Below are 23,976 nucleotides of genomic sequence, written 5' to 3' on the forward strand. Positions count from 1 at the left end.
AGCAGCCACGCTAGGTTACTGTCTCACTATTTCACCGCCTCAGTGTTATAGTATTGATGTCCGCTCACACCCACCTTAATCCCACCTTACTAGTCGTTACTATCAATCACTAACTTTAGTCATCATTAATCACCTCTCATACATAGTAGGCATGCTTTTGTTTGCTTCTGTGGCCTTCCTTTGGTTACGTGGGTTTTCGTACTATTCGGATCGACACCAGGATCATTCCAGGTCGCCTTGCACAAGTATAACAATCGCTTTTCTTTTCAGAATATCTGCCTTTCATTCCCCACAAAAGAATCTGCGTGATCACTGCACTTAAGTCAGTACAACTAATAATACATAGGTCTCGCCTACAGCAGAGGCCAAGGAGCACTTAGAATTAAAAGAGATGAAAAAACAGGCTTTGAAGCGAAGCAGATGACAGATGAAGCAGGGAGGGAGGAGGGGTGACTCACGGAAGGAAACGAAGCCAGAGTGCAAAGCCCAACGACCCGGGAGGGGGAGGAAGAGGAGGGAGTGAGGACCTCTCCCGGCATAGGTTGCATTTGGTCGTGAGTACTTACGCTGGCCGTGCCTCCTATGGTAAGCGACCAAGGTGTCAACAAGACAGAAGAGGGGTAGCACATTTTAATCCAGACAGGAAGAGAGCACTCCTAGCCTCCCTCAAAAGTGCATGCAATCCACCTTTCGCACTGCCGTTTCCTCTGAAGCCTCTCGCAATTACGCTGTACTAGCAAAGGCTGCCATAAAGCTTCAGGCGCTCCCGTCCTTGGTTTTCTTTGGTATCTTTTGAAGTGCACAGACAAAACCGCACCCTGTCGCAGAAATGTATTCAACACTTAAAGGATGCCATGGTTAAAGGACAAGTTTACATGCTGTTCGCCTGTCAGACAATGAAAAGAAGTCTTTGCTCAACTAGCGACCGTTTTATATATATATATTTATATATGCGTGTATTTTTCTAAACGCAATCTTGGCAAAAACTGACGCGAAGTAGCAAGAAAAAATTATGCGCGTGCTGCTAACTATCGCAAAAGACCAGAAGTGAGATAGGTCAGTGTCGTTACCTGATCGCCATCCTGAATGCCAGAAGATAGAAAGAAGCGAGTTTTCGGCAATTTAATACCACGTTAAAAAAAAAAAAAAAGAAAAAAGGAAAGGCTGTGGCAGAAAACACCCCTTCAGCAGCGAGTCTATTTTACCTTTTCATACCGGCAATACCAGCCCTCCACAATACCGGCGAAATCGGAAAGCCAGTTTGACAAATGGTGCACCATAATGCACGGGCGACAGGGTACAAACCAGAATTTACATAGTCATGTACAGACCACACAAACAGACATGCAGACAGACATAATTAGAGATGGACCTTGCATAGATACATCCTTGGATAACCTAGGAGAGGCAGGCCAGACTATGTTTGAGCTACTGAAGAAAGTAAGGCACACAAGAAAAAAATATTAACCCAAGAAACAACAGAAGCAACACAAAGACAATTAAGGATCATTCAAAAGCACAAGTCATGTAATGTTAAGGTCATTACCGAAAATTGCTCAATAACACTGATCCCGCTTTTCATACCCCTGTTAACTGTTCAAGATGCCTTTAAATGTGAAGCACTCAAGCACTGAGCCATAGGACTCAGCGCTTGGGGCACCGCAACCTGTAGCTGTTTCTTGATTAAACTTTTAAACCCTCCCACACTGCACCTGCAGAAAAGGCTACAGGGAAGCAACAACACCCATTTAAAAACGAAAACCAGTATTTCTGCGAATCCTTCAAGCTGCCACTACATGAGCAAAGCAAAACACTACATGTGACAGCCAACCAAAGAAGAAACAAATAACATGATAAACAGCGGCTGAACCCGCCGTCAACTATGACGACCCTACAATGCTTGCCTCAGCAGCATCGAAGTGAAACGTGCCAGGCTCACCTTGCTGTCATTGTGCCGGTCCTTTCGAGACTTGCGAGACTTTGAGCCACCGGTCTCCTTGACAGACTTGTGGTGGCCCCGTTTGGCAGACGCCTTCTTCTTGTGGTCCTGTCGGCTTCGCTCGGGGCTGGAAGCACAAAAAAGGAAGCACAGAGTCCATTTAGTAGCAATCACGCCTTCCCCAAACAGGTCTCGACACGCCAAAAAAAGCGAAGAAAAAAGTCTGCTTTGGAAAGGCCAGGCCCATGCAAAGCCATCGGCACCAGGGATGAAACTACATTGCACACCAACAATGAAAATGACCGACAGGTGCCACACCATCAGTCGGGGTAGCGCGTTTTCAAGAACGACAAGATACAACTCTCTCTGGTGTGGTCCATTGTCGCGGGGTAGCATGCTGGCATAGAGACATACGAGCCTATACAAAGTGACCCCCAGGGACCCAACTTCACGCACAGTTTGAAGAAAATACGGGTAGGCATTTGGTATTTCAACCCTGTAGAAGAAAATGGTCAACCAATAGCAAAGAATGTTGCAGGCAGAAGAAGCAATGCGTCCTTTTAGAATGCGAGCTCACAGCTTGTTCAACACTTACAGGACATCATTGCATGCCGATCATTTTCTTACTCTTGTAAGCTACACAAGCTACACCAGGCTCAATCGTTTAACCTACATGAAAGTAAGAGCTCACAGCAACAAAAATACACATATGAAGAGGCAGTGAAATAGTTAAAATTCTACCAAACATCCTTCATTATACATAAAGAAGGGAAAGAGAAGATGCTAGGGTTTATCTGGGTCCTGGCATTTCCAAAGAATCAAATTGCATGTCATACTGCAAGAGGAAAAACTGCAAGCACTCAGGCTTTCTCAGGACCTCTCCTCAACTTGTCAAGTTAGTCCACCACAACCAAAAAGATGTGTTTTTTTTTCCTCAACTAGGCAACAACACCAGGCAGAATGAGGTGATTAAAATTAGGCATCAAGTAAGGTCAAGAGACAGTGCAGTAATTCAGCCATAAACAACACATTTCACCCGCCAGGGCTGATACAAAAACAAAGTTCAAAGCAAGACTGCAAGGCCCACGCAAACACTGCAATCCCCGTTCTTTTACACAACACTGCATGTTGACAGGCATGGCACTGCTACAGCATCAAGCCCAAAACAAAAAAAAATCAGAATAGGCCACTCACACAACTTTCTGCTTCGCAATATACCTGAAATTACAAAAGGGGCACCCAGTTGTGATTGCGGGGAAAAAGTTTCAGCACAAGCTACTACTCAGCTATGCTTGCACCCAAGTCTGCACCTTGGAACCAAAGCTTCAATCCGAGCTCCCCCAACCAAGGCATACACACAAACTCAAGTGATTGCAACGCATGCTTCTGGAATGCTTGACAGCAGCACTGGTTACACAACAAACGGCACGACGTCTGGCAACACTAAACAGCACTCATGAATAAATGACGCTTTTCCACCTTCTTGCCGGCGCTTGCTGTAATTTTACTCAGAGTTCCCTCTTTTTTTCTCAGTTTGTCAAATTAGACATTCAACTACCAAAATCACTCGGCCCCAAGATGCCCATGCAATAATGACAAATTATACCAGCAAAGCTGAAAAGTTTCACTGTGTGTTGCATAAGACTGCGTTGATAACATTTTACTTGCTAAAAATCGTGGGATGCATGCAAGATATAAATGCTGCTCTGTTATGTATCATGCAATATTTGCTTTTTGTTTCTTTTTCCTTGAAAAAACAATCGCAAATATGCAGGATAACGCAAGTGTAAAACAATCTAGAGTTTGAGTTAAGTGAAAACCTTGCACTCAAAATATGAGGCTATGGGAATCCATTTCCTCAGCCGCCCCTCTCAAAAGTTTTCACTGCAAAATTATGCTGCCGTCACTTCGCAAGTGGATCACGCATTTTGTGGTGCCTTTTTATGCACATTTTATTACTTTTCACATTTTATGACATTTTACGATCGCTCATTTTATTACATTTTAGGACTTGCCCAGTTTGGAAAATGACTCAGTGTTAGTCGACGCTTATTATTCACTGCTACTTTTAAACTGAGAGCCTAACGCAATGTGAACAATAAAGGCAACATCACATGAGGTGGGTGGCTGAGCCTTTGTTATGAACTGAAATCCTTATTGGTAGCTGACACCCTTGCTTCATTCCACACTCACTGTGCAGAGGTTCTCATATGTATCGCCAAGCAACTTTAATCTTTTCTTCCGAACATCTATCCGGAGTTTTAGCAACCAACAGTTAAGGGCAACTATTCATTTCAACCAATTTTATGCACAGAACAGGCCGCTTTCATCCAAACTGTTCAAGCACAGTGCCACCATTTTACGTTACTCGGGGGAAAGTTACGCTAATGCAGCAGTGGCCATGTTTAATATGGCACAGTCCGTGTAAGCACAGGTCTGCATTCCAAGAAGCCGGGTAACTGAAATCAAGGCAGCTAGCTCTGAAAAACAGTGCTTAGTATCTTCATGCTTTGCTGCACAAGAAAAAAAAAAACACTTCAAAGCAGTGCACGGAGCACTAGAGGAGAGTAGAGATTCTAGAAAGAGATAGAGGTTCTAGAGAAAAAAAAAGCATGCTGTGTGTGTCCACCATGCCGCCGCCTTGCACCCTGGCATGCAACCTGACACAGTGGGGGGCTAGAAGCGTAAAAGAAAGTCGAAGAGCTGTTTTAGATACGAGTGTACTCACCGTAGCAAAGACTGAGTGTGAAATGCCTATCTGGAAGCGTGTTGGCAGCAACTCAAATAAATAGACATTCAACAAAATCAACAGGAATTGCTAACTGCAGCAGTCCCTCAGCAAAAGAAAAAAGAATATTACTGGGACCGACAAAGTTCACAAAGCACACATTTTATCAGAGCAATTCTTTTCAAGAAGATCCAGGGGAGGGGGAAAGGGAAAAAGTGGAGGGAGGGGGAACTGGCAGGAGATGCGCCAAAGGGTAGTCAACATCTTTGGCCAAGGCCTTCACTGACGACAGGTAGACAAAGACACTAAGTAGCACCCAGCCCTTTAAAGAGAATACATACATGCAATGCCTGAAGAAAGGTTTTCTATGGTGCCAGAGGTTGCAGTGATGCACTAGGCCTCAGCATGAACAAGTTACGCGGATCCTTTCAGTTAAGCCCGACTCAAGGACGAGATTCACACTTATATTCGTATCTTCTCCCGCTTTTTTGAAGTGCAATCTATAGCATCCATTTCATCTATGCAACTATTCATACAGGTCACATGACTGCTGACCCACACTGCATTAAAAAGCTTACTCACTTACAATAGCAATGCCATCTCACATCAGTGCTCGCAAGCAGGCTATACTACGGGCACGCTTGCATGCACAGCCAAATCAACGTACCAACAAAAATGCTGAACAGAGCACAAATCTCATCTGTTTGCTAGCTTTTCATGTTTACATTTTGGCACGACAGCCAACAGCAACGTGTAGTTGGTGTTGCTAGCGCTGTGCATTCGTAAATCTTTTCTTAGTAACACATCCCCCTTCAACCCCCCGTCCCCCTTCCCCCCAACATCCTAAATAACTGGTGGTCTTCAACACCTCAAGTAGGTATTTAGACCTTCGTACATGTCATGTCATCCCATACGCAGCTTGTAGACTGAAGCTCTAGCCTCAGGTTTTGAACAAAGCCACAGTGTCCCAGGGCACTTACGTGCTCCCCATTGTTTAAGGTCATGCCTCGCATAAGTAGCACATTTTCCCTTTTGTCTGTCACTTCCACGCACGTTTGACTCAACTCAAACAGATTCCCAAAAATCTTTTTATACTTAGTTTATGCTGTTAATCAAAAGACCACTGCCCACAACATCACAACCCGAGAGACATTCTTCCCCCGAAACGTTCTCTTTCTGCCAAAAGTGCTCAGTAATTCATGCTTTCTTTTTACTCCAACAAGATCTTAGACTAAAACACTGGCACGATGAACCTAGATCCTTTGTAATAATCCTAACGCTACTGTGCTTGTTATGGTCCAGAACAAATTTTCATCAGAATGAATCACTTTGAAACTGCCCAACTTCATCAGTAAAAGAAAAAAGTGTAGTCACATTAAAACTTTAGACATTTTCTAATGGGGGCATGTACGTGCCTCTGAGGTAGTAATTAAAAAAACACTTCTTGGTGCCGTAAAAAATCAGACCCTCACCAATGAGGTAGAAAATGTCAGTGGGGAGTTTAAGGTAATATGCCACATTCAGTCACAGTGGTGCACCCAGAAATATATCTTGGGGGGTGTTACACGCCACCGAAAAACAAAAGAAGGGATAGCGTGCTGGGCGCCCAAACAATACATGTCCTTTTTTTTGCATGCATAAATTTCGGGGGTGTTCCGACACCACACCTCCAATAGCTACACCTCTCATAGCTACACCTTCCATACACCTCCCATATTCCATATTCCCAAACACCTCCAATATTCCATCACATTGGTAATGTGCTGCACAGGGCACAGCAGTGCGACTTAGGTAAGCCCAGATGCCACAGATACAGCAGCGCCTGGTGCGAAGGTGCAATCGGATAGCACAGTCAAAATTCAACACTGACAAGCCTCAACTGAACGAAATGCACAATGAAAGGCTTTTTTTAATTATTTTATTTTACCTCTAACACCAAAGAGAATCCACAACTTAATGAAACATTTTTATTATTTTTGTTTACCTATATAAGACCTCAGAATCCACAACTTAAACTCTTCACCTCACAACTTCAATGAATTCAGGTTGCCAAGAAAGAGCACTGTAGAGTATCAAAACTTGTAATTACAGCCAACATCGCACGGTACTTAGAAGTTCATAAGAGCTCACTTATCTTCCTTTTCTAATGCACAACCATAGTTCCACCCCATTTCACTGCTGCCCTGAAAGCAAGTTCAGTGCAGGGCTTCCTGGCCAGATAATAATTGAGCACGCCTAAATGCACCACTCATGGCCACTTCTCGTACGCGTACTTTGCAAACCCATCAACAGTGAAAAAACTTAGGAATGAGAAATTTCGTTGGGAGTCGCAAGGAAGCCAGTTTGCCCCGCAGCCTTTCATGCAGTGATGAGCACCAGACAAGAGGCAGAGAGAGATGGCCCAAAGAAAAAAAGGGAAGGGAATGCAGGGACACTGGCACCGAGTGAGGAGAGCACAAAGGGGTGGGCTACCTGCTCTCCTCCGACGAGGACGACTCGCTGTCTTCCGAAGAGGACTCGGTGCTCTCATCGCTGCTCTGGTCGCCCGAGCTGCTAGACTCTGAGGGAGAGCGCCGACGCTTCCGACGGCTTTCGGCTGCGGGGCTGCAAGGCACACGAGCGAACGAGGGCTCACGTTTGCTCACAGTGGACGACTGAGGTTGCAAAAAGTGCCGACTCTGTAGAACTCCTTGGTACTTTTTAATAAGGGACCCTGCAAAACTCTTTGTGCAGTGCAAGTAGACTGTGCGACGTTTAGACTACACTGCCAGGAATACCTGAGCCAAATATTACACGTGCACGTGAAGCGGCAAGCGCCCAAATCGCCGTGAAAGATGCAGAAAAACCAACCACACTCTTTTCAATTCTCCTAAACGACGTCTCTCTTCAATGGCCTAAACAACGACATTTTGGCCATGGCTGTCTTACTGGCTGTTGCTGGTCAACTTTGGGGCTTATTTCTCGCATTTCCTGTACCAACCCCTTCTATGTCTGAACCTGCATGCGTACGTTTGGTGTTTTTGTTTGTAGTACGCACGGAGTTTGAATGACAGGCTCAATGCTTTCCTTTCAACGAGACCACTCGACAACTAACGTTTATTGTTTCAAAAACGCCCTACCAGCCTGAGTGCTTGCTTGCGAGCAGGCAGCCATGCCTGCTTTTTTGTGGCACCACACCGGAAACAGACCTCTCCACGTTGCGGAGAAAAGGAGAAAACTCCCCGGTCTGTGATATATCGAAGGCCGCCAAACAGAACGTCGCGAGCCACCCCCTTTCCGGGAGAGAGCGCGCAGCTTTCGTCGCGTTGTCCGCGGTCGAGTTGAGAGGGAAATGTTATGTGCGATTTCATGTGCGATTTCTCACCGCGCGTAGTTTCGGTGATAGTGAACGGATTTTCATAATTATTGCGGGAGGAGATTGCTGGGACAATAGACTTTACCCCAAAATGCATTCCAAGTAGTCGATGGTACGTGTTGCAGGGTCCCTTTAACAGGCTATGCACCAGCCACCAGCCTCTGGTAGTTATCTAAACACTAATATGGCTGTTAGGAGCCATGCCAAAAACCTGAAACTTTGCCCCCTCCGCTTGAAGGAAAAAAAAAATAAGAGAAGAAAAAGGCACACCTCTTGCGAGACTTCCGCTTAGCTTTGGTTGATTGCTTCTTCTTGGGCTTGTTCTTTCGGTGCTTCACCACAGGAGATTCAGACCTGCAAGGAAAAGCCGTATTTTAACACCACTTGAATGAGTCCAGTATGCTAGTTTGTACTTGATTTTAAAGGTGTACTTTAAATAAAGTAGCGCCGACCTGCCACTGGTGACCACTTCCAGCGCAATTATACCAGTAGCCTTGTAGAATTGTGACCAGCCTCCTGAAGTGACTACACAAAGACAAGTTTCATAAATCACACAAAAGGAATTTGTTGCAAAATTGAGGCTATTACACTCATGCCTGCCTCTTCTCCTAAATGCAACCAGTTAATTACATGGAGTTGGTTGCACACAGACAAAAGCAATTCCAGCATGCCCTGGTAACTATGAGTAAAAAATTCAACAACTTTTGCCTATTTAATTGCTAAACAATTGCTAATTGTTAAAAATAAAAAGCTACCCCCAAAAAGTACAAAAGAAACAAACCAGAACTAGGAATTGTTTCCAGGCAAGCCACAAGACTGTGCAGAACGTCACAATTCCCACTAACAAGAAAGCCATCAAGACAACTAATAGCGACCGCTGGCAGCGCGACTATCGGCGCAATACGAAAGAGATAACAAAAAGTGGAAACTCGAAACGCAACTGATGCCACGTTCCAATAACGAGAGCCGACCACCACCTGAAAAATACCACCCCCCCCCACCAAAGAACGCAAGGTCTCAGTTTTGTGACATTAAGACCACACGATTGTGTTTACATCAGAGCAAGCATTTCCCCATGCCAAGCACTGCTATTGGTTAATTACTACTTAACCAAGCATTCCCACAAACCCACAGCCTCCAACACTGTCCCCCCAGAATATTTCAAAAGAAGCTGACATCAGGGGCTCAGGTCACTTCGTTGCCCATCAAAACAGAGTTGCAATCAATTGATTGATTGTAGGGTTTAACGCGTTGACACAACGCAGACGATGAGGCGCGCTGCAGTGGAGGGCTCTGGATTTATTTTGACCACTTGGGGATCTTTAACGTGCGCCGCAATCTTGTACACAGGCGTTTTTTGCTTTTCGCCTCCATCAGAAAAAGCGACCGCCGCAGCCGGGAATCGAACCCGCGACCTCGTGCTGAGTAGCGCAAAGAGTTGCAATCAAACAGCTTGCTGGTAACAGCGGCTGAAGCAAGAGAATTACTAGATTTTAAATACTATAAACATCGGCACACCAGCATCGTCAGTGCCAAAAACACTGCCATGGCTGCTCATATTAGCCATATCAAGTTTTCAGATTTTGCTGTTTACTGAATCAAGGCATTTTTGTATAATAAATAAAAACTCAGATGGGACAATTTAATGAAGGAAGGATTCAACACACTTGGAGCCTCTAAAACAGCACTACTCCAGTTTGTTTCAGCCAAGAGCACTCCTTGGGGAACTCAAATCAAGGCCCCGCGACATAGCCTAATACCTGCAAAACGATAAAAAAAACTTGCCTCGCTCGCTTTTGCTTCTTGGACGAGGAGCTCTTCTTCTTCTTGGGCGGTGGTTCAGGTGATGGGCTCCTATGTGGCGATGCAAAAGGGAGTGGGAAGGGGAAGGGGAAGAAAAATAAAGCAGGAAAAAGATATGTTAGTGAACAGGGTCTCGGGGTGTAGTGAGCAGAGAAAGAGGAAAAGATAGGTCGACAAGCTTTTCAGGTCAGAGGGTCTACAGCATTTAGAAACAAGGACGTGAACGAAAGAGAAAGCAAAAACTGCCACAATCGTATGCAAAAGCAAAGAAGAGTCAAGACAACGGTGCTACTCACCCAACCGGCCCTGCAAATGTCAGGGTTAATTTTTTTTACTAGCATACAGATACAGACATGGCACAAGGAACTGTACTTGTTAAAGCGCACACATTAAGGCAGCCAAGTGCTTAAACCTGAGGCTTTTAGCGCTGGAGCCAAACATCGCAAAAGGCTTTTGGTCAACCTATCTGGCTGACAACCTGCAAGGGGTCTTTCCAACAATCACTAGCTGTCACGATAAAAAACAACCCCTCAGAAGGCAAGCAGCCATCGAACTTCAAATCCACGAGCAAACATGACATAGGAATGCCTGTGGCTTACAAGGTGTGCTGCAATATAAGACTACGGGTTAGTCCACAACGTTAGGCAGGGTCGTGACATGCTGCGCATGGTTAAACCTGCGATTTTGCCTCCGGGAAAAAGCAAGCAGTTGCCCCCCACACACACACCAGGCCGCGGTGGCTGTAGCTGCCTTTTCTTAAAACGCTTCGTTCCATCGTGAGCCACTTGCCTTTTGCTCTGCGCCTCTTTTTCACTTTTCTTTTTCTTCTTGCTTCTTTGCTCAGGTTCTGGTGAGCTCTCGGAATCTGGGACAAGGCTACAGAGCCAAATTATAACACAGGCGACACAAGTTAGACAGTTTGCTCTGTCTATTGAGGAAAAGAAAACACTGTCTATACATATGAAAGACCAAGAGTGATAGCCATCATCATTTATTGCAAATTTTCACTCCTTGTCTATAATAGCATATAAACTTTTTGTTCCATCAAATGTTTGTAAAGCCAGTTATTTGCAATTCACACAGGCACAGGTTACGGCTACACAAAATGTACCCTCATATACATACGCACAGAGGAGCTGTAACAAAGTAAAGAAGTTATGAGTTTTGGGGGTTATTATGCACCTTATGTATCCCAATGCACTTCCATTTGTGGACGAGTAGAGCATGAAAACTATCAGTCTGGTAAAACTATTAAAACATCACGCATTCACACACCATACATATCGCATTTTCAGTGTTTTTCTGAAAATTACCGGCAGTACTATTTATATGCGGAATACTGTAAGCCGTACAGTCGACACTTGGACACCGCATTGAAAGGAAGGAAAAAAAAAAAAAAAAAAAAAGGAAGCCACAGTCTCGCCCCATTCCAACAGCCACATGACGGCTGGTGCTATCAAGATTGGTGGGGTGGAATCCCACATTGAATTACCAGTGCATTCGAACGGTGCCTGTCTTACAAAACTGTGCCTCTTATTTAAAGGAACAATTCATTTGAAATTTCATTTCATTTTATTTCCTTAAAGACCCCATTGAAGGGGTATTACATAAGGGGTGGCTACATACATGAAAATGTGAAAGCCAATTTTTCAAGCAAAGGGCAGTTTAGACACAAGAACGTATGCAACGGTATAACTCACGGACCTGAAAGTACGGTACACACTAAAATCTCACTGAAGCAAGGTGCCAAGATAAGGGGGAGAGGGAGGCTGTCACACATCACAAAGGCCTGCAATCAGCCAGCTCAGGCTACTGTCATGTGCCACACTGCACATGCACTGGACATCTTGCTATGAGAGAGATTTGGCGCTGCCACAGATTGCCTGTCTGTACACCCGCGGCTTCCCAACTTGTGCCTCAATTGAGTACCCTTGCGGCCACTCCATTCAGCTGGAGAGGGCACACAGCCGGCTGGATGGGGGGCAGCTCACCTGTGGAGTTGCTTGTGTGCTTCCGCAGCTGCCTGAGCCTCGCGGTTCTTGCGGTCAGGGTCGAGCGAGCTGCCTTCAACGAAGAAGTTGCTGATGCCAAGCGCTTCCTTGAGCTTGGCGTTCTTTTCCTGGCTTGCTTCGGCCATTTGGTGGCTCTCCTTGACACTGAAACAGGGGCAGAGCAGGCACACTCCTTACCGACGCCGCCATTTTCATGACACAGGGGTCGAGGGCTGGCACTGATCACTAGCGCACCACAACAGTTGGCACCAGGCAATACTTTTATTAGCTAATCGACAACTAAGGCATGCTGCACCAAGCCGAGCGGTGGGCTTTTCTTTAAAGCCTGCAAATATATCCATAAATCCCCAGACTATGTCTGCAAATTGCACGGGTAGGGACGGATACGTGGTGGAGGGAAGACTGGAGGGAAGAGTGCGGTGCACAAAAAGGAATGTCTGCTTCCACCGTCGCCACCATGTAAGAAACACCGCCTCACACTGGCGACAACTGCACTGATGAGGACAGGACATGGGCAGGCAGCTTTTGAGAAGCTGCCAGCATGGGCTACTTTTCAGGAGCTGTGTGGTTACTACTTTCTAGCAGTTCTCTGTTTCCACAAATGAACAATAGTAAACAAAATATTGATAAAGGGCCCCGGGACCTCTTGCTTCAGGCGTTATCACGTCACTCGTTATGGACATGGAGACAGAGATTTCGGGGTAAGTATATAACAATGCTTCCATGTTAAAAGACTTCTTTTATTAATCTCTGCTCTAAGTAGCCAATACTGCCCGCATTATTCTGGCTCAGAAGACGATGTGCCATGCTTCCGTGCCGCATGCAAGCAGAAGCTCTACTTGCCCTAAAGTGCAGACACCCCTGCACTTCAGTCAGCTCAGCCAATCTTATGCCTGAAAACTCAATTTTTAGTTTTAACAGCAAAAGGTGCTTTCCATGAAATTTCCAGCTAGAAAGGTAGGGACACCTTTTTTGCAACACTGGAAAGTATTTACAAACTGCAAACAAGCCAGCAATGCGTTGGTTAGTAAAGCATAAAAAATGGCAGCATGCACTGCACTTATCCCAGCATCCTTGATGCTCTTAAAAGCTCTTAGAAGTGCAGACAATACGCAGCTTGGAGTGGCAATAACAGTTTGGACGTTTTATTATTTTGTATCGAAAAGGTGGCAAACTTTTCATAGTATTTATAAGCCGGGCACTTTATTGTATCGACACACGGCAACTTGCTTTCTGCCCCAAGTGCATGCCTAAGCATTCGACGACATACGTTTTGTGTGATTCAGGAAAAACAAAGTGCTTAATAACAGTAAAAACAAGAATGGCTAATAGACAATTCCAACTTAGGGGGGAAGAAACATGAAGCCATTCCTGCACTATCTATGTAATTTTTGGTAGGAAAATAACTAAAAGTACAGCACATTTGTTGGATCAACTTTTCTGGTTGTTTCATAGAAAGATGACTGCCTCTATTCAGGTTCTGGATGCAAATCAACTAGATCAGGATGTGATGCAATCACCAAAATATAATTAGGGCTTGTGCCCTAACCACTCTTTTCTACTCCCCCTCAACCATGTTTCAGCATTTTTTTCCTTCTCCCAAGTTAAAGTAGGTGAACGCACACGAGCTAATCCCAGCAATATTTTCAACAGCATAACAAGATGTCAACAAAAGTGCTGAGAAGTAGCCCTGTTCGTGCCTACGACAAAACTCGAAAAATGCCGAACGATGCCACAAGAAAAGGATGACCACAAACGGTGCACACTATGGGAGCAGCCTAAGTCACGAATTCTAGCTCGCACGGCGAGCTCGGCAAACGCAGTTCCCGTTGCGTTCTCAAAAGGGGTGTGAGGAAGGCCAAGAGTGAACAGAATCAAACTCCAACCATCTGCACCTCCCACCGCTTTACGAAAAGGAAGGAACGCGAAGCGGTACGGCACAGCCTTCGCACTTAGCGGCCCTGGGACGAGGAACCGCCTGTGGGCGTCATACGGAACGTGACATGGACAGCGGGCAGGTAATCTACCTCACCTGGCCGGCAGTGGAGTCGGGACGATCGGTGCGAGCCGGAAAGGAGACGGGGTGGGGGTTGCAAGCCCCCGCTACCAGCTCTCACTCGGAAGCAGCAGCCATGCCCGTGGTTCACGCGCGCCTCTCATGGGCATCATCTCCGCAATACCGAGATGCGCGGGGATCGACGACGGCCCGCCCGCTCGAGCGGCGACCGCGCCGCGGAGCTCGCCGGGAACGGACTGGCGCTGCTTCTGGCGCTTGACGACGCGATGGCGGACGGCGCCGATCGATTCGGGCAGCCTCCGCCCCGGTCAACAGCACGCGCGCACCCGTTCAGAAGCAGCACAAATGCGTGTACGGGGAGTGGAGAGTCGAGGGGATGGGGGAATGCGTTCAAAAGCAGCGCAAAGATGCGGGACATGTCGGGCTCGCCCTTTCTTCGCTGTCCCCGGTACGCGAAAGGTTGCGCAGGAGCTGGCTGCTCGCGCGATGACTGCGCGTAGCCTCATCTCCGAGTCCGTCCGTTTCAAATTTAGCGCCGATTCTTCGGCGTGACTCCGCAAAACAGTGTGCATGAGACGCGCTGCAGCGATCCTTAACCAAATGAGCACGAGATCTTGAACTACTATAACACGCAGCTGTCCATGATAATCCCCACCCTCCCTCCGCGCGCACACGCGCACGCACACACACGCACACGCACAACTGATCAGGGTTTGAACACGCCGAAGCTTTTGCACCAGCCTGCAACTCACTACGCCAGACTATCTTCCGGTTTCAGCCTCACGAAACCGGAAGCGTTCGTTCCGTGGCTAAGCGAAACTAGTGTATAGAATAGGGTAGCGAAACGTAACAGCCGCGTGCTCGGAACCCTTCGGTGCCTCCACATGGTAGTGGAACCGAAACGTGCAAGTCTCTTCGCAAAGGTGAACGGTATGACCCTCCCCAGAGTCAGGTGTTCATGCCCGCATAAACGTGCCGGGCAGATAGAACAGGTAAAATAAAAGCTGCGTGCCACCCCGGCAGCATAGGACGGTGCCGAGCCGCGGCCATCTGCGGAGGCCCCGTGGTCCAAAACGCCCGGCACGCACCTGCGAGGCGGCGCTATTCCCTACCGCCGCACCGAGCGCAAGCCAACGAGCAATACGCAAGGCGGGACCAGCTGTGGCCCGCACGCGTGTATGCGCACAACGGCGCCTGCGCAAACACGCCAGCCACGTCGACGCGGAAGCCATGCGGCAGGCAGGCAGCCTTGCCGGTTTCCAACATGTCCCAGTAAGCTACCCACGGGGACACGACGACACAGCTGTACGCAAATTCAGCTCGCCCGGTCGCTGCCTCTCCGCAGTGGCGGGCATCGGCAAGCGGTCGGTGCATAGACGGAAGCGAAGCCGGCCGTTGACGGTAATAAATCAGCGACGCTTTCATCACGCCCCCCACCCTACCTCCTTCATAAAGGTGTAATAAACATCGCACGAGGTTCCAACAGCTGCACTCGCGTTCCGCGAAGACGTGTCGGCATTTTGAGAAGTCGCAATACGAACAGGCTAGCCTGCCAGCACCATCTTCGCAATGGCGCCATCTTGGCGAGCAGGGACCATGGTGCGCGTGGAAATCGTTCGTCCGGCGTACTTAACAGCAACAGTGCACAGCTTGCCATCTGGCCGACGCGTGGAAGGAGCTGAGCGCCAGTGATGATGACAAAGCACAAAAGCTCCTAAGGATCCGTGACAGTCAAGTGTACAGAAGAGATATCTTCCGTTGCATAATTCCTCGGAGAAATATTTGACGATCGAGCGTGTAGTAAACAGAGGACGCACTGAGCTGTTAAAACGAATTACTGGCACTGAAATCCGATGTTTGCTAAGCAGGTCTAATGCTCGGTACAGTGGAAGCCCATCGGATAAGTTTTCCGGAAAAGCGCCCAGCCGGGTTTTTAAATGGCCGTTTTTCGCGACCGAGAACAGCGTCGTAAAGAAAAATCTCTGGTCAAGCGTGCGCGTGCACCGATAAAGCCAAGACAGGAAACCAAACGCTTATAAAGTAATACAATCGTTTTCCGGACATAACAGTATCCCCCTTTCTCTCCTATCGGGCGGACATCAGTTCATTCAAACGTCAAACCGCTTCGTCTTCAAAACTTGATCTATACAGTTCCTTTGGAGGCGAAAAAGGCCAAAGAAAGAAACGGCCCCAGCGAGCAGTTTTTTCTGCTGTCTACGCACGCGATCATATCGAAACTGGTCAAAAAAAGAAAATAAGAACAACACACACGCACGCAGTTCATATAAAATGACTAACGTCGCCTCCTTTCCCCGCGCCCTACCACAACAATAGCAGTGACGTCGAAACCGCAATCAATCTAGGTAACGATTGGACGCCACAGCTCGGAAAACGTTCCGCGAAAAAAAAAAAAAAAAAAAAAAACAATCGCTCTCCGCACAGATACGTCATAAACAGGTTCTTCCCAAATTACTGGACAGCATGCTAAATGGGTTCGCATTGTATCCTGCTACCGTTGCCTATACGCGCCTCACACGAAGCCCGATATATACGGCAGCCACAGCGGGAATCAAAGACAAAAAAATAAATAAAAAGGCGACATTCAGCCGGCTACAGCTAGCGATGTAGCCATAGCCAATGTTTCCCAAAACGAACACGCTTCGCAAGGTCGCGTCATTTGGGCGCACTTTTAAAGCGGTAAAGCAAGAAACCGCCGACGTGGCGAGGTCGCATCGCATCACAAGGTTGTCCTCGTCAAAAACCCTTTCAAGTTCGCGTTCCCCTCAGGCAGCGCAGCTGGCCGAAAAAAGGCCGTGAATGCGTTTCAGGAACGTCGGCGACGCCAACCCACAACGTCGCAGTGACGAAACCACGAGTCGGGAATAGATACATCTGTTCGAATTAAGCCACAGAAATCATGCATGGAATGTAATCGCTGGCTATATCATCTATTAGACAGCGTCATGGGAAAAATCCGATGCTTCCGTATGCAAAACATTGTCAAACTGAACAGCACGCATGTCCTGCAAATGAGTTAGGCCATGAGTACGGCACGAAACCGTAGGCAGAATAGCCCCCCCCCCCCCCCCCCCCTTCCCCGCCTTCCTTCTTTCTCCCCAAGAAGATAGCCAAGGCCATCGGTCAAGAAACGAACAAGTTACAACTCTCCAACAATCACCGATTGTGGAGGCTGACATTCCCTCCCCCTCCTCCTCCCCCGCCTGAAGGCAATGATAGGAAGGGAAACAATGCCTGACTGGGTTACCTGGCTAGCTTCTTGCTACCAGAGATGGAGAACGGCTTGAGGCCACGACTCGGCTTCTTCGCCTCGACCTCGACGGGCACAAACCGGTTGTGGTGCTGGTTACTCTGCTGCTGCTGTTGCTGTTGCTGCTGCTGTGACTGTGCCGGCGTCTTGGACTTCCGGCCAGGGCTGGACTCCGGCGTGGAGACCACCAGGCCCTCCTCTTCCTCTTCGTCGTCCATGGGCGGGAAGGAAAGCATAGTTGCTTCCTTCGCGTTCGTCGCGTTCGCCGGCAGCTTGAATCGCTGCTGTCAACCCGACGTAGAGATGAGTTGTGCCCACAGGGCGGCCAGTCGGCGTCTGCGCGAACGCCTTCGGGGATCGCTGGCTTCCACAAGCGAGGGCAGCGTTCGGGGAGCACCTGTTCCGCCGAAGACACCGGGCGCGAGCAGCCACCGATACGTCGTCTTCTTTCCTCCAAATGCAGCACGCGCCACAAGATGTTGCGAATGCTCTTCGCTCCTCGCCGATAAAGTGGCAAGGAAGTCCAGCGAATTCAGCGAGTGTGAGCAAACGGGCTCTTCAAGCCACGGGTCAAGTTCCCACGCAAAAGCCCAGCCAGAAACGCCGCTGTATCTATCCTGCGACGGCGTTCCGAGTATGACAGCTCCTATAATGTGACGCGGCGCACGATGCACGACGTGAACGCGCGAATCGGCCGTCGTCAGATGCAGTCAACAAGAAGAAAACAAAGATCGTATGCAACCGTCTCACGCGCAGCTGTAGCGGCTCTCGCGGGGATCGGCTGCGCGGCCGCGATCGGTGAGAAAATAGTTTTTGTGAAAACAAAAATAACCGGGCCGGCGTCGAATGCAGCACGAGGACAGTGAAGAGGATGAGGACGGCCGTCAATATCGCTGGTCGCCAATGCAGGTGCTGACGGGATGCACACACAGTTCGATGCACAAGTTCACAAGTTCACGTGGACGCAAGCACCACCAGAGTGAGGGAGGGTCCGAACCACACTCGCACGTGATGTACAACGGTATTACGCTGATTGACGCGACTCGATTCGAGCTTCGGGCTCTGGCGCGCGGCAGCAACCGAAGCCTAACCGTAAGCCAACGGGCTGTAAGCGTGAGCCCCGGCCGGCTGCCGCTGCGGCTGTGACTACGGAGACGAGGTCGGGCGGCCGGCTGCGCCGCTCGTGAAAGCGAGCGAGGGGAAATCAAGGGCGGAGGAGGGCACAGAAGATGAGGCGCGGTAAAAGAGAATGTTCGTTTTCCGGAATTAGAAAGGGCACGAAAGCGGCGTATAATAAAACATGCCCGTAAGTTCTAAATGGCAGTGACGAGGGTAAAAGACCGGACACGCCAGCAACGAGTGCTCGCGTCGTGTCTTTCGGCACGATTCGCATAAAACGTACGTATTCTTAATGGCAATAAACAATGCGCGGTGTCTGCGAACACACAAAAGGATGCGGCCGAACGGAACGAATGATTTCGTTCCGTTACTTTTGTTCCAAAAGTTGAGAAACGAGACGAAGGGGTGGTGTGTACACGTCGATGGCTGCGAGTGGCGAAAAGGTCGTAAAATACTCCAACGACGTGGCGGTAGGGGTACGGAAAATCAAGCATCGCTATCAACTTTCGATTTTTGATTGTAGCTGCTGGAGAACTCTCTGCCTCCACATATACACCACGCTTTTGGGTAATTTGCTCCATCAATAAACGCACTTCGGTGAAATTATACAATAGCTCCATTTTTGTATATATATTACAACCGTGGTTCGTATCGATTGCATAGCGAACCAGGCATGACGACAGCCGAGTACTTGTAGCTCTAAACTTGAAGGGTAAAGTAAGAAGCAAGCACGCATCGCACCCTCGGCGAGTTGATGGAGAATTCCAATCATATTTGATTGATTGTGGGCTTTACCAAGCCGATGCAACGCAGGCGATGAGGTACGCCGTAGTGGAGGGCTCAAGTTTAATTTATGACCACCGGGGTATCTCTAACGTGCGCCGAAATCGCACACACGGGCGTTTTTGCTTTTCGCCTCCACCAGAAAAGCGGCCGCCGCGGCCCCGAATCGAACCCGCGACCTCGTGCTCAGCAGCACAACGCCTTAGCCACTGAGCCACCGCGGCGGGTAATTCCAATCATAGTTCAACGACATTTTTATATCATTTTGCCGAATACAGGGCACAAAAGAGAGTGCGGAGAATTTCTATTGTAACTGCATCTCGTCTATTTTAGGTGTGCCACCGCCTCAGCATCATCATCAGCAGCAGCAGCACAGTGTTTATGCCCTGATCCGATCCATCCCTCCATCCAATTAATGGCCTTCCCCTTCCGCTTTTCGAACCGTCTCTCGGTATCCATCGCAATTCAAGTGGTCCAGCGGGCGTCAGTTCGTGAAGGCAGATGGTCCCATCCACATGGCTCACACCTAGTGTCACACTACTCACACCCACGCAGGGTGATTGGCAATGAAGGGGTCGTTAAGGAGAGAAAAATACACGAAGTTCCGCATTACAAACCCAGCCCACGTCAACTTAGTTTGAGATACTGATCCGATGAGGTCGTTTCCCATCCCTATGTACTATCACCCTTCTTTCCGTTGCTCTAGCTCTGAGCTGGCCCAAGTTACGATAGTGTTCATGATGAGTTACGATGGCGCTTCCATCATGTCCTGCAGATTTCCTTAGGCGTCGCGCACTCCCTCCTTCCTCTTTCGTTTGCGGAAGAATGTATTCTTTAAGCTCAGTTGCTGGTGCAGTCTCGCACACTAAGCACGTCCTTTCAGCACTGTTTCCTCGCTTAACGTTAGTACAAATCCGCAAAATCTTTCCGCTACTTTCATTCATGTTGTTTGTTACATTACCAGTCCCGCATCCCAGTGAGTACAATCTCTTTCTTCTTCGTTGCCCTTAACCCCCTGCCTCTGGTTAATGTTTCTTCAATACTTGTACGCACCAGCATCATTGGTGATGGTGATGATGGCTGTGCCCTTTGTAAGGGCTACCGCTGCTTGAAGTGCAACAAAATTTGCTCCCGTTAACGTTGACAACTACGCCCATTTGATTCCCTCCCTCGTTCCCGATTCTCTCTCAGATCCCTGCGCTTCTCAATCACTTCCTTCGTTTTTCTCAGATCTGCCATAGTGTCACAGTTTCTTCTGTACGTTTCCTTTCTATACTGCCAGTGTACTGCTGATTTCCTGATTATCGTAGTTAGGTTGTCATTCGGTGCGTCTATAAGCTATCGTCACCATCTTCGGTCAAGGCAGTAAATTTGTCATTCCAAACTGCCCCATCTCTTACTGATTGCAATTTTGGTTTCGTGCTAAGATTGCACAAAGCAGCCAACGCAGCTCACTATAACGTCGCGTAATATAATTAAAACACAAACAATTGGCGGTGCCGCGTCTCTGAGCTGTTGTCGCCGTGTTTTTCATTGCAAAGCGCCCACAGGAGCGCGCGCGCACGCACGCGTGCACGCACGCGCGCACGCACGCACACGCGCGCACGCGCACGCACGCGTAGGCTCACACCATGCACGCATCGCAAAGGATTTTGTACGCAGTCCGTTAGAATACGCGAGAGGGCGCTGCCTGCATCGCCAATCAACCGACCAATGAAAGTCAGGTGTCAGAGCTAGCGCTCCGAGTCGTGCACAGAGCCCCACAAGAGGCGCTTCGGAGAAAACTCAGCTCCGTCAGTAGGCCGTTACGGTCGTGCCCACTTCGGGTGTAACGCAGTGATGTCACTTCCCGGGGCAAACACAGAGCAGGCTGCCTGCAAACTTTTCAGGGGCTCCGCCCAACCACATAGCTCGGTCAAAGATGACGCCATGATGGTACAAGGCGCAAAAAAGACACGAGAACTCCGTGTAAAAGCAAAGCCATACAGGATATCAAAAGCAAAGCCGTACAGGCTATCAAAGCATTTAATAAAAGAGGTGCACAGACTGGTAGCATTGTTTGGCATGGTGGGCAACATGCACAGCGCATTTGACTGTCCGAATCTACGGGACATATGCGACAATCGCGGAGGATTAAGTTGCCGTCGATTAAAGGAGCCATGAAGAGAAAACACAAGTTTGGTTCATTTAAAAGATTGCCTCGTTAGAATCATACTGACACCACTTTTAACGTAAACTTCGCTGAAATAAGCTACATATCTAGGAAAAAAGGGAATGGCCATGCGACCCACGTACCAGCTCATTTTCCGCAACAGAACCTATGATGTCATTCGAGCCAGCTCTGCGATTGGCGGAGGCCGGCACAAGCAGACGCAAATTCGGTAGAGCTTAGAAGCTAGCCGAACGAGCAATTTGCGCTTAAATTTAGGGCACAATCTTTACAAAGCAATAAGAATGATGAGACAAACAGTGGAAGTTACGAAAGCACATGTAAACATAGAAGTACTGATGCGTACTGATGTTCGTACTGCGCACACCATGCTTGGTTTAGCTGCACAGCACTACGGGGCTTGGGGTTGTCTCAGACGACACTGGTCGACTGACGCAAGCAACGGTGTCTTACGTGACCATATTTGTCGAGCGAGCACTGTTTCAGGGAGCGATTATTTTCTACCAGAACAAAAACAAGCAAGGTTTAAATACGGTCAAAAACAAACCAAAGGCTTACCACAGTATGGTGGCGCCATCTAGGTTCGGGTAACGTAAAGAAACGCGGGAACACACCAACACCGCTGTACAGGGTGGAGACACCCTTTGGATGGTCACGTGCCGTCGCAGTTGGGCCAACGTGCTCAACGCGTTGTTCTTTTCGTTTCCCACGAGACCTAGCAACGCGAAACAGATAATATGATTCAAACTTCGCCAGTACACCGCGTCTCGGCCATAATTTTAGCGCGGTTTTGACACAGTGACTTGCTTCGGCGGCGAGCGAGCGACCCAAAATGGCGGCGCCAGCGTATACGTGTCTCTACCCTGTACGGCGGATGCGTGAATGAAGGTACTCTAGGCTGCAGAGCGGTCGGTTCCTGTGATGTCATTGCAGACCCCGAAAACAAACGATTTAGCGGGAAAATAAAAATTTTAACCTAAATTGATGAATTTCTCAGTGAATAAAACATCGTTTGTATCCGGACAAGCGCTGGGGGCACTATAAAACACGAAATCTTTCGAATAAAACAAACTTGCATTTTCTCTTCAGGGCTCCTTTAAACAAAGAACATGCAACAGGACCACCTTTACAGTCCTATTCCACGCCTTCTAAAGCCCGGTCGGTGTCCAAAAATTAAATAGCCGCTCACTCGCAGCTCAAGTTGGCATAGTCGAAATGCTGTAGCGTTTATCTTCACCGAACGTCAGGTAGGTATATCTCGTTCACATCAAAAGCCATGATTTAATTATGAGCGCCTTCGACATTCCGTGTTCTAGAGCTGTGGCCTTTCCTGTCCCTTTAATATGCACTGTACAATATCATCAACGTGCTACAACAGAACTTCGGCCATGTCGCACACTCGAGAAGGCCACACGCTCGCGCAAGCGATAGCATGGACCAGTGCACATATGTAGTCATTTATCCAACCGCGGCCGGTATGGACGTGATCCAACGCATGCGGTCCACACGCGAGAAAACACAGGACTAAAGTGGTAGTCGACAGGTATGCCCAGAAAAGCGGCACAGCCCTCAAGGCAGCGAAGGCGAGGAAAAGCGCAGGTGCTGGTAGCCTCGCGAACGAGTGATGTTGGTCGCGCCGCGTTTGGCGTAGAACTCCAGCGACGGCACGTTCCAGTCGAGCACTTCGAAGTTGAGCGCGTCGCACGAGCGCCGAACACCGTGCCGGGCCACCGACTTCCACAGCGCCAGGCCGATGCCTCGCCCTCGGTACGCGGGACGCACGTACAAGTCCTCCATGTAGACGACGCGCTCGAGCGCCAGAGGGTCGAAGATGAAGAAGTAGAGAGTGAAGCCGACCACGTTTCCCGCCACCGTGGCCACGTTCGCGCACGCCCATCGGTCCTCCTCGTCCTCCGCGAAGAGGTGCCCCTCCAAGTCGGCAGCGCTCAGCCTCACCTGATCCGGCATTCGCTCGTAGTCGGCCAGCTCGCGGATCAGCGACATGATGGCCGCGCAGTCTTCGCGAACGGCGCCACGTACTTCGAAATCCACCATTGCACAAGCACCTCCTCCTGGTTTCCTCTTTGCTGCTTGCTTTGCCTCGCTCGTTGTCTGTCGTTTTGCGACGCCTATGGCTTGGCTATGGCGACAAAAACCCCTCAGTCGAGGGAACCCTTCGGCGTGAGAATTATCGCTTTGATTCTTCACAGGAGGAGGGGTGATAAGCGCTGCTTCTTGGTAAATATAGGGGGAAGCCCGCGGCGGTTTAAATGGGGGGAAGGGGGGCAGGGCGTGCACATAACGCCACTGCCAGACAGCGATTATACGTTATCGCAGCAAGCCTACTTTCTCTCTGTAGTCAAACGGCGAACTGGGACGATGGCCGCCAGCTGCGAAGACCGGGGCATGGGAAAAAAAGGAGAGTGCGGATGCGCGGTGAAAGGAACATTCTAAATTTTTGTTGATTTGATTCTGTCGCAAGGATTTGAAAGGTCCAGTCATAACATATTGAGCAAGAACGTAAACTAATCAACTTGCGGCGACTCTACCTTTTACAGCTGCGAATGGGGAGTTACTGGCTATCCTTCGCAAGCTGATGCTAACAGTGACAGCATATGATTTTCTCACCGACAATACAAAAAAAAAAAAAAAAAAACAGAAGCTTCAAGTACATTTATTCTTCTCTACATGTGTTTTCAACACTGAAAATGCAGAGGTTTCACCTGTTTGAAGCCTCCGAAAAACAGCCCCGTTTTTTTTTTCTTCGCTTGCTTATTCAAAT

The 23,976-nt window shown here is 48.5% G+C and overlaps 2 protein-coding genes across 13 annotated transcripts in view; both read right to left on the minus strand.

The window, feature by feature from the left end:
• Nucleotides 1-23,976, minus strand: part of LOC144144445 (uncharacterized) — a 92,303-nt gene that overhangs the window by 19,898 nt on the left and 48,429 nt on the right. For 7 of the 12 annotated variants that reach the window (XM_077675884.1, XM_077675888.1, XM_077675886.1 and 4 more), the window contains 7 exons: nucleotides 11,817-11,981; nucleotides 10,615-10,701; nucleotides 9,808-9,876; nucleotides 8,293-8,376; nucleotides 7,140-7,271; nucleotides 3,134-3,157; nucleotides 1,940-2,066 (listed from right to left, as the gene is read on the minus strand). In XM_077675884.1, the coding sequence (XP_077532010.1) occupies nucleotides 1,940-2,066; nucleotides 3,134-3,157; nucleotides 7,140-7,271; nucleotides 8,293-8,376; nucleotides 9,808-9,876; nucleotides 10,615-10,701; nucleotides 11,817-11,981 (688 nt within the window). Of the gene's footprint in view, nucleotides 1-1,939; nucleotides 2,067-3,133; nucleotides 3,158-7,139; nucleotides 7,272-8,292; nucleotides 8,377-9,807; nucleotides 9,877-10,614; nucleotides 10,702-11,816; nucleotides 11,982-13,869; nucleotides 14,208-14,942; nucleotides 14,965-17,119; nucleotides 18,275-23,976 lie in introns of those variants that run through there. The other 5 variants (XM_077675895.1, XM_077675885.1, XM_077675890.1 and 2 more) reach the window with 4 other exon arrangements.
• Nucleotides 21,034-23,540, minus strand: LOC144144448 (diamine acetyltransferase 1-like). Its single transcript, XM_077675899.1, has one exon. It carries the CDS (start codon nucleotides 23,247-23,249, stop codon nucleotides 22,764-22,766), a length of 486 nt encoding a protein of 161 aa, XP_077532025.1. The 5' UTR covers nucleotides 23,250-23,540; the 3' UTR covers nucleotides 21,034-22,763.

The sequence above is a fragment of the Haemaphysalis longicornis genome, unplaced genomic scaffold, assembly GCF_048455015.1.
Source record: "Haemaphysalis longicornis isolate Haplotype H1 unplaced genomic scaffold, Haemaphysalis longicornis Haplotype H1 scaffold_7, whole genome shotgun sequence".
Lineage (NCBI taxonomy): Eukaryota > Metazoa > Arthropoda > Arachnida > Ixodida > Ixodidae > Haemaphysalis > Haemaphysalis longicornis.